We start from the raw sequence: 9,535 nt of genomic DNA, 5'->3' as shown, positions 1-9,535 counted from the left end.
ACTTTTTCTTTCCGCCGACAAGCTTTCCTCAAGCACCTCTTCCATTTTCCCAACCAACAACACACCTCAATCTTCTCAAAGAATGGCAAGACAATAAATGAGGATCTCCTAATTCCAATTCTCCTCTTTTTGTTACAATTCTATTCTTTTTCAACCTTACCCACAGTTAGCCAAGCTACTCCGTACAGTAACTTCCAACCTCTTATCTCCCTCGATAACACCGACTGAACAACCAAAGAATAAGAATCCCTAAGAAACGATGAACAACGAACAATTCCGCCGTCTCCTCGTCAACAACAACAAAGACAATAACTCGACCCAAAAACAAGCCGGATCGAGTACATCTCCATCCCAAAATGCGTCTCGTGGTGGAGGCGCAACACCTGCCCTGCTCGGGTCGCGGATGCGCTCGAGCATTCCTATGACACCGTATGTATTTCCCTCATCCACCCTACACAATCCCTAAAAGAAATAGAAATGAAGAAAAGAGGACTAATGGTACAATCCGACCAGTCGCTCAGTAACAGGCGTCGACTTTGCGCGCCAACTAGCCGAATACCGACGCGACGGACAACCACCCACGAAACGATTCCGGTCGTCTGCTGCGCCGAAGGGAACGAAGTTACCAGCGGGGTATCAGGATCGGGCGGCGCGATTACGGGAAACGGGGGAAGAGGAAGCGGATGGGGATGATATTGAGAAGAGGATTAAGGCATTGGAGGAGATGGTGAAGTTGGGACAGATTGATCGGGAGACGTTTGAGAAGTTGCGGGTGGAGTTGGGGGTGGGTGGGGATGTGAACAGTACGTATATGGTGAAGGGGTTGGATTGGGAGTTGTTGAGGAGGGTGAGGGCTGGGGAGGATGTGGAGAAGAAAGAGGAGAAGGAAGAGGCTGTGGAGGAGACGGTGGGAGATGTGGATGAGGAGTTGGAGAAGTTGGAGGAGGCGACCGGGGGAGAGCTGCCTTCTGCGCCGAGGGAGAAGGAGAAGAAGAAGAAGGGGAGTATGGCACCGCCGCCGGGGAAGAAGTCGAGGGATGAGATTTTGAAGCAGTTGAGGGCTAGTCGGGCTGCGGCTGCAGCTGCTGAGGAGCAGGCGGCTGAGCCGGCGTTGGGGTCGAAGTTCAAAAGGATTGGGAATTCGAAGGTGGAGAAGAAGAGGTGGGTTGAGCAGGATGAGAATGGACGGCGGAAGGAGATTCTGCAGATTACGGATGCGGAGGGCAAGACGAAGAGGAAGGTGAGGTGGTTGGATAAGCCGGGTGAGACGAATTCTGGGGGTCTCTTGGTTCCGGATAAGGATGCGAAGCCGCTGGGCATGGAGGTGCCCGTGGAGGTTGCGGCTAAGGCGGCTGCTCCGTCGGAGGACGAGGATGATGATATTTTTGCTGGGGTGGGTGCCGATTATAACCCTCTTGGTGATATCGGGAGTGATGAGTCGTCGGACGAGGATGAGGACGAAGATGGTGAAGTTGCTGAGAAGCCAGCCCGCACCACTGAGGCAGCGCCGAAGGAGACGCCGAAACCCTCGGGTGAAGCTCCAGCTAAACCGCGCAATTACTTCTCGACTTCTACGACGGAGACTACTGAAGAAGATCGTTCGAACCCTCTGACCAAAGATCCCACCCTGCTCGCGGCCCTCAAACGGGCTGCTGCCTTGCGACGAGCCGAGCCTTCGGCAGAGGGCGAGGCTGGTGAGGGAGAAGAAGACGCCGACTCGGAGACACTACTTCGGAGGAAGAAATTCCTTGAAGAAGCCCGCCGTCGCGAGCAGCTGGATGCCATGGATATGGATCTTGGATTCGGAAGCAGTCGCGTGGAGGATGACGAAGACGAAGAGGTGATACTGGAGGAGCGTGGGGGCAAGAAGAGAAAGCGTGGACCCAAGAAGAAGAAGGGAGATAAGGACAGTGTATCCGATGTGATGCGTGTGCTTGAGGGAAGAAAGAAAGATTGAGAGTGCGACGTTGTATTCTATGCATTTTATGAGTTGTGATACCACTGATTTCTGATCTATGCATATATATGCTCTACATTTCCATCTTGTCTTCTTACCATAATGTCCATACTAGTTCTAGAACGTAGCAATATTCGTAGAGTGTTCTATCTCGCTTAAATATAGTTGCCAACAGGTAAGCAGCCAGAACAAGAGCTATGTTCTCTTTCTCTGTACAAACAATCCCTCTCCACACTCTGATCAACATCCTCACTCTCTACTATCATGATTCTCAGTATCCCAGCCAAATCCTTAACCAAGAGCATTGTCATGCGAACTAATCACCCTTTACTCTGCCTCCTCCAATCACCTGTTGAGATTTACACAAGTCAATAAACCAGAATAGTCACATATAACAAAATGATTAAGCGTAACCCCAGCACCCCATCTCTGTGTCTGTAAGAAATCCCCGTCCTAACAAATCTAAACATTGAACTCTATTCTACTATAAGTCAACTGGGGTGGATCACAGCAAGTATATTCTATGGCCGCTCACATGGCACATGCATTACCATTGCATAAGTCGAGTTATTCCTCACAAATAATGGAAAGAATTATTGATGGTTTATTGCATTATATTACTGTGCCAAGTACATAGAACCCCAGGGTATGGAGACCAGCACAGCCAGCCACCATCCACCTGGACAAGTATGATACGTCGAGCTGATTTAGACCCAGATCTGGGGTTGAGGGCTTGGGCATCATTCTCATGGTGGTATTTAGGACAGATTCGCAATATCGTTCAGAAACATGATCTATTTCATTTGCCTATACTGCCGGCGTCATCAATATTATCAAAGCAATGACATCGAACAAGATGGAACTCAAACGTATCTATATGTGTAAATCAATGTATCTGATGGGTAAAGCGGTTCATTGCAGCTCACTATTTATCTGTCTCTTGATATCACTCACTGGTTGTTTATAGCGAAGTCTTGATATACTCCACTTCCACGCTGACGCAAGTTATTTATCTTATATCTCTGATCCTCTAACATTACCCGCAGTTTTGGATAATTGGAGTATTTATACTGAATCTCAAATCAACCCTCCTATTGTATAGCTGATTGCAGCCTAGGGTCCCTTTTCACTAATAGCTACGCAGTGTGATTAAGATAATAGAGTCTTTGCCTGTCAATCTAACTTATCTGTGTTATAGCTCTCTCGAGAATTCTTGATCCGAGGTAAGACTATATATAACCTCCTATAAACCATTATACCTTCTAGGCCAGGAGTACTCGATAGATATCCAACTGCGGGCATATATCATAATCATATCATTATGCACCCCCACTAACAAATCTCAGATAGAACAGTCAGTGAATGGTCATCAACAAGTGACAGAGATAGACAATTACAAACAAGACAGCTACTTACGGCTTTAACCAAGTGACTCCTCTCTGTAATAGAAATTGTTGGAGAAGAAATGGTTGAATATGGTGTATTTTATGGAAAGTCCTGTGTTGAGTTCTGTCTACAGATATTTTCTATGTAATGGGATTACTATTTTATCGAATAGTTTTATAGGATTAGCCTATCAGAGAGAAGATAAGTGTAGATATCAGAACAAGTCCTAATACAGAGAGCATCAGAGGAGTGCAAGGAACCCACTGTGCGGACTGCCTCGCCGATATACGGATGATATGATCGCCACTACATCGGTGCTCGGCTATATTCCGTCCAGATGTAGGGAAGCCGTCGTGTACCTTGCAGGGAGTGATCAGGTTCACATCCCAAGTATCGCATCGCAGCCTGAGGACCGAGAGCTTACTCAGCCCTGCATAAGTGGACTTTCCCCCTTAGATGTGTTGCAATACCACAATGCAGCTGATACTGCCCTAACCCGATATTTTGACATGCATGAGAACTCTGTCAGTGGTTGAAATGCCGACTGGAAAACCATTCGCGACAGATAATTAATCTCCGCACGGACGGAACAATGTCAATGGGTTGACGTGGGCAAGGCGCCGAGTCCGTCCACGCAAGGATGGATGACGAAACGGTCCCTCACCGAACGAATGAGTAAGAGACGCCTCGGGGAACATTCCTCGTCTGCTTCTCAACTCACTGGTTCAATAGGAAAAGACTGTTTGACAAGAAATCTCTGAAGGTTCTCGCCACAGGCCAGAGCATGTGCGTCTCCATATGTGGATTCACTGAAGAGCGCCATCGTGGGTTGTGACGGTTGTCATTGGCATAGATTGACTTTGGGCGGCCATTGAGACGTGGGCCCAGGGAATCCAACCAGGAAAGACCGACGTCGAGGGCCACCAAATTGATAGGCTGGGCCCAGGTTATGGTTGACAGCCGCTAAAAAGGAAGACCCTCAGAGGGGGGAGGGTTGTTTGTTCCATGGCACCCGAGGAAAAGAAAGAACAAGAAGTTCCGACGATGAAACTGACAGCAGAGGAAACAGAGGCAACACCATCGGGTGCCTAAACATAGGGGCTATATAGACCGTATTTGGCTTCCATCCGTCCACGAGACCAAAAATAGGTCAGGCAACACGGTCAATATATTGAGATGGCTTGAGGCTTGGGGCAGGCACACGTCACCTGTGACGAGGGAGTTCATTCGCCTTTGTTTCAGATGTGGTGGCCGACGGGCGCTAGAAAACGGTGATTGGATTTTAAGTCCCGTTAGTTTTGACCCCGGCTGATGCTTAACTCGTTCCCGGTGGCCGATCAGGACAGTCGCCATATTTTAAGGGCAGCAGCACCGCTCAATCTCTACGTACTCACTACTCGATGAACAGCCATGAGGGAAATACTCAGGCATGAATCATACCTTTGTATGCTGCATGAAATCTCAATATTCGATAGGTCCATTTGCCGAGAATCTGATGTGTAAACAATACGAGGGGACCGGAAAAGCCTGAAGATTACCCGATGGACAAGGTCTGGACTGCCAATGGATCCCTGGTGGAGTGGACTTGACCTTGACTAGTGTAGCGCCTCTTTAGTCTCATGCATGGTCCATGTACATCTCAGTACAATCACTTCCTCTCCCACACCGACAAATGTGTGTGCGTGTGTGTTGGTACCTGCATGTCGGATCTGGTTGCGGTACTTTTGGACTGGCTGTCGACTTTCCGACTCTCCGACGGATATTCCCGATCAAGGAGACGAAGAGAGAAAAAGAAGATTGGAAGATGGAAAGGTATTATTTTCCCCGAGTAGATGGACCGATGTGACCAGTACTCATTGACAGCGACAAAAACAAACCCCTGGTACTACTGATTAATGCATGTGGTGTCCGAAGGTCTGCCCTAAGACTCTCATTCGGTGCCACTGGCGATGCATCCGTGGTTCCGAGAGGAGCTGCCACTCAGGCACAGGAACAGAAGAATAAATAATTATAATGCCAATAATTCTCCATGAGAAAATAGTCCCCATTTTAAACCCAGCTAGGCATAAAAGAGTATAGTTCCAAAATCAAAACAAAATGTCGAGGATACTTTTTCCACTCGACAACAAAACTAGGGCATGAGGGGAGAGGAGGGATGCCCTATATAACCCTTTTTTACTTCCTCCCCCTCACCTCCTGCTTTTCTTTTCCCTTCTCCCCTCCTTCCTCTGTACCTCAATTCTCTCTTTCTCTTCCTCCCACACTCATTATCTGGTATTGTCCTGTGCCGTGCACGGTCAATCAGTCATTCCTTTCAGAAGTACCGCTTGACTACAATCAAGCGCCACTGTCTTTTCTTTATCCGACCATCTTTATTTCTAGAGAACCGGTCTTCTCTCTTTTTGCACCTGCATTACAAAGTTTGAGGAACTACAGAGAAACAGAAGAAAAAAAAAAAAGTCTCATCACAATGGTCTCCTTCACAAAGCTCATCACCGCCGGCCTCCTCGCCTCCACCGCTGTGGCCGCCCCCCACGCCCACAAGCACTCCCATGTGCACGTCACGAAGCGCTCCTCCAGCAAGCGTGGTGCCGCCTACAACGACGCCTCGACCGTCGAGACCCTCGGCAGCAACGGCGCCATCTCCTGGGCCTACGACTGGAACATGATCGCTATGGGCACCCTTCCCTCGGGTGTCGAGTTCGTCCCCATGCTCTGGGGCCGTAAGATGTTCGGCGACTGGTTCACCACCATCCAAACCGTGCTCGGCAGCGGCTGTAACTACATCATGGGCTTCAACGAGCCCGATGCCAGCTCTCAAGCCGCCATGACCCCCTCCGAAGCTGCCGAGTCCTACTCCACCTACATCACACCCTACAGCGGCAAGGCCAAGCTGGTCACGCCCGCCGTGACCAACGGTGGCGGCGACAACATGGGTCTCGGCTGGATGCGCCAGTTCCTCGACGCCTGCAACGACTGCGGCATGAGCGTGCTCGCCGTGCACTGGTACGGTGCCTCAGCCGACGAATTCAAGACCTTCGTCCAGGAGGCCCAGCAGCTTGCGTCCCAGTACAACCTCCAGGAAACCTGGGTGACGGAGTTCGCACTCAGCAGTGCCATGACCGCCGGCTCAGGTACTCAGGAATCCACCGACTTCCTGAACGAGGTGGTCCCCTGGCTCGACTCGCAGAGCGGCATCGGTCGCTATGCCTACTACATGTGTGCCGATGGCTTCTTGCTGGAGGGCAGCGACCTGAGCGCCAGTGGAAAAGCCTACACTTACCAATCCTGATGGACAGATTTCCCTTCGGTAAATATTTCTCAAAAAAAAAAAAAAAAAAGAAAGAAAGAAAACAAACCACCAAAAAATTACGGGTTAGAAAATTAGGCAAGGAAAGGGATCGGTGTTACATTTTTTGGGCCTGGGATGGAAAGGGTTTATTTAGATGGTTTAACTTGGGTCAGTTATCTTTTATTCCATGGAATCCCGGTGTAAATACGGAGTAGGAGTTCAAAGTTCCAATTCCTCAATTCGGGAATGAAGTGGATCAAATGGAAAGAAACTATTCATAAACAACACTTTTCAATAAATTCTAGACCTCTGTGTCTCAGACTGTAGTCACTAGTTCCAGTTCACTGAAGCCCTAATTAAAACCAGCATTAAATCACCCAGGATACCAGAAGAATTAAATCGAAAAAAGTAATGAAAATCCAAAGCCACAATGCCAATCCCAATTTCCAAATCTAAAGAAATGTAATTAATAATTACATCTCTCAAAAAAAAACAATCCTCAGGTGCTCTCGACTCCCCACTTTGAACCATGGTTTCTTATCCGAGATGCAAGCGTATTGGTTCGCGCACACAAATGAAACCAGGGAATTGTTGAGATCTGTGACAACAAAAGACCGATTGGGAAGGGGGGCCGTCGATTAGGAGGGGTTTGGGGTTTTATCTTTCTTTGCTTTGCTTTTGGTTCTTTTGGTTGGCGTTATTAATAGATTTGTGGTGGTGGTGGTGTTTTTGTTGTGTCTTTTGAAACTGGATTTAGTGAGTTAGGGTTAGGGTGATGGGTATGTAAGGGTGGTGAACTTTGTATGATAATTAACTTACTAAGTCTAATCCAGGGGTCTATATATTAATAGATACCTATTAGGGATAATTGAGACATTGTATACACCTAGGAAAATATTTTGAATCCAACATAACAATTATAAACATCAGTGGAAAGCTGTACACAATTACGCCAAGATACCCGGGAGTCCCAGCGAATTGAAGTGCCGGGGTATTGGCAGATTGGAATGAGAATTAGTATTGAATACACTCATCTTGTCGAGGTAAAGGAAATTTCTTCCTGGATTATACCCTTGTTAAATATTCCCTAGACATATGATTTCACATATCCAATAATGATACCGGATAGAATGCACAAATCGATGTCGTGATTAGGGTTCGGGATACTTTGTAGAGCCTAGAGAAGGATCACATTCCACGATCGGAGGAATGGAATGCTCGATATGAATATAATCTTATGTTGACTTTAATCTTTACCTTAACTTAGTTTAGATGATAGAAATCCTTAGCACGTTATATACCCCTACCGTGAATATTGGTAGGGGAATGGGGTATGTGGTTTACATTCTCTATTTGCTGTGTGCTATCACTATATCTCGAACTGGTCTGAATGGCAATGTAAAATTCCCACCTTCAGAGATCTATATGAAGGGCTATCTTTCGCCTGGTGTCTACCTTCTAACAACCTCTCAAGCTATAAAGAGATCTATTCCTTGTTTCGATCATCCATCTAAAGCCTCGAGCAAAGAAGAGATATGACTCGCCTCTCGATTAGCGGCCTCAGCCATCTAACACCCTATTACCACATCATCAACCCCTAATCTGAATAAATGATATTGTTTTCTAATCCTAAATTAAGTTATCAGGCACATCACGCTGCTTTTCCTATGCCTGAGCAACTTATTCCCAGGCTGTAGGCACAGCACAACCTATCATCCCAGAGCCGTGCCTGGATAAATCACAGATTCTCGACACGAAAACAGACACAGACCCATGAAAAACGCACCATGCCATAGAGCCGACAAGGCCCGAGTTATGTTGAACTGGCATTCACAAGTTTTCATGCCTCAAAGCTAATATTACTCGCCCGCGGTCACCGATATCATATCGTTAGCTTGTGTACTTCTGCCGTCTTTCTACACCTTATATCTGGGATTTTGTTGTCTCTAGAAACTCAACAATGTACAAAAGACATATTCTAAAGCACCACATGGCCTATTAAGAGACGAGGTAGAGTCCACCACTGGATTCTGAGCATGTCAGCTGTTATACACCTAGCCAGCGAGAAGACGTTCAGATACTTCAACATATCGTGTACGGCTCTCATCCGAGTATCATTCTTGGGGTGCTACAACCTCGAGCTCTATTCCTGCTCGATTGGCCTAATGAACTGGTGGCAGATTCACAAACCAAGTGAACTATCCCTTCACCCAAGACAATCCATGAGTTTGACCTATGTGACCATCATCAATGCACCCCTCAAACAATGTGAACATGGTTCGGCCGGTTGCAATACTATGGCAACCAGTGGTAAGAGTGGGAGGGACTTGGAAATGATCAAATCCTGTATGTGGCTTTATTGGCCATAAAAGAAGCACTAGCTAATACAATATTAGGGACGATTCGTTCTAAAAGCCCACGGTATGTATGCTGCATGGTTCGACTCTAGGATCACCTTTATATCCTTGAGCGCCCCTTCGTCCGAGCCATGGCTGCGTCGGAATCCATCCCGATGTGAATGATTATGAACAGGATGGCCATCCACTGGATGTGCAATAGAAATCCAAGCTATTATGGCGGCACGTTGAAGTCTACCTCGAGTGTCGAGCTAGAGACAACGCATGCGATGTACAATTCAATGAAGGCTAACAGCTTTTTCATTGCCCTCGCCCCCGTCCCCCACAAGATAGAGCTGACGCTGATGCTTGGGTGTATCACCTTCACCATGGATGGGAATTCTCGGGGAATCTTAGGTCTACAGACATCATGTTCTTCGGCGTCGCCCAAAACCAACAACCTCGCATTTCTAAGACTTGTGCTGCTGCGAGGCACAGTCTGAGCTCAACTGAAATAAATCCTCACTCCTAATGTACTTCGAAAAACTTCCAAGGGACCATCAG

The 9,535-nt window shown here is 47.3% G+C and overlaps 2 protein-coding genes across 2 annotated transcripts; both read left to right on the top strand.

The window, feature by feature from the left end:
• Positions 1-239: 239 nt before the first annotated feature.
• Positions 240-1,957, top strand: BDV27DRAFT_170361 (uncharacterized protein; the record flags this gene model as incomplete). Its single annotated transcript, XM_032075277.1, has 3 exons — positions 240-429; positions 514-784; positions 821-1,957. The coding sequence occupies exons 1-3, from the start codon at positions 260-262 to the stop codon at positions 1,955-1,957; spliced, it is 1,578 nt and encodes a 525-aa protein (XP_031930026.1). The 5' UTR covers positions 240-259.
• Positions 1,958-5,485: 3,528 nt separating this feature from the next.
• Positions 5,486-6,666, top strand: BDV27DRAFT_124639 (glycoside hydrolase family 128 protein). Its single transcript, XM_032066131.1, has one exon. The coding sequence runs from the start codon at positions 5,814-5,816 to the stop codon at positions 6,633-6,635; it is 822 nt and encodes a 273-aa protein (XP_031930025.1). The 5' UTR covers positions 5,486-5,813; the 3' UTR covers positions 6,636-6,666.
• The last annotated feature ends 2,869 nt before the right edge of the window (positions 6,667-9,535 follow it).

This window comes from Aspergillus caelatus (genome assembly GCF_009193585.1).
Source record: "Aspergillus caelatus strain CBS 763.97 unplaced genomic scaffold BDV27scaffold_43, whole genome shotgun sequence".
Classification (NCBI taxonomy): domain Eukaryota; kingdom Fungi; phylum Ascomycota; class Eurotiomycetes; order Eurotiales; family Aspergillaceae; genus Aspergillus; species Aspergillus caelatus.
The sequence above is the reverse complement of the archived record's forward strand: the minus strand, read 5'-3'. Positions and strand labels throughout refer to the sequence as shown.

Bases quoted from the DNA above. Each gene is read 5' to 3' on its own strand.
- BDV27DRAFT_124639 (XM_032066131.1), top strand. From the start codon at position 5,814: ATGGTCTCCTTCACAAAGCTCATCACCGCCGGCCTCCTCGCCTCCACC.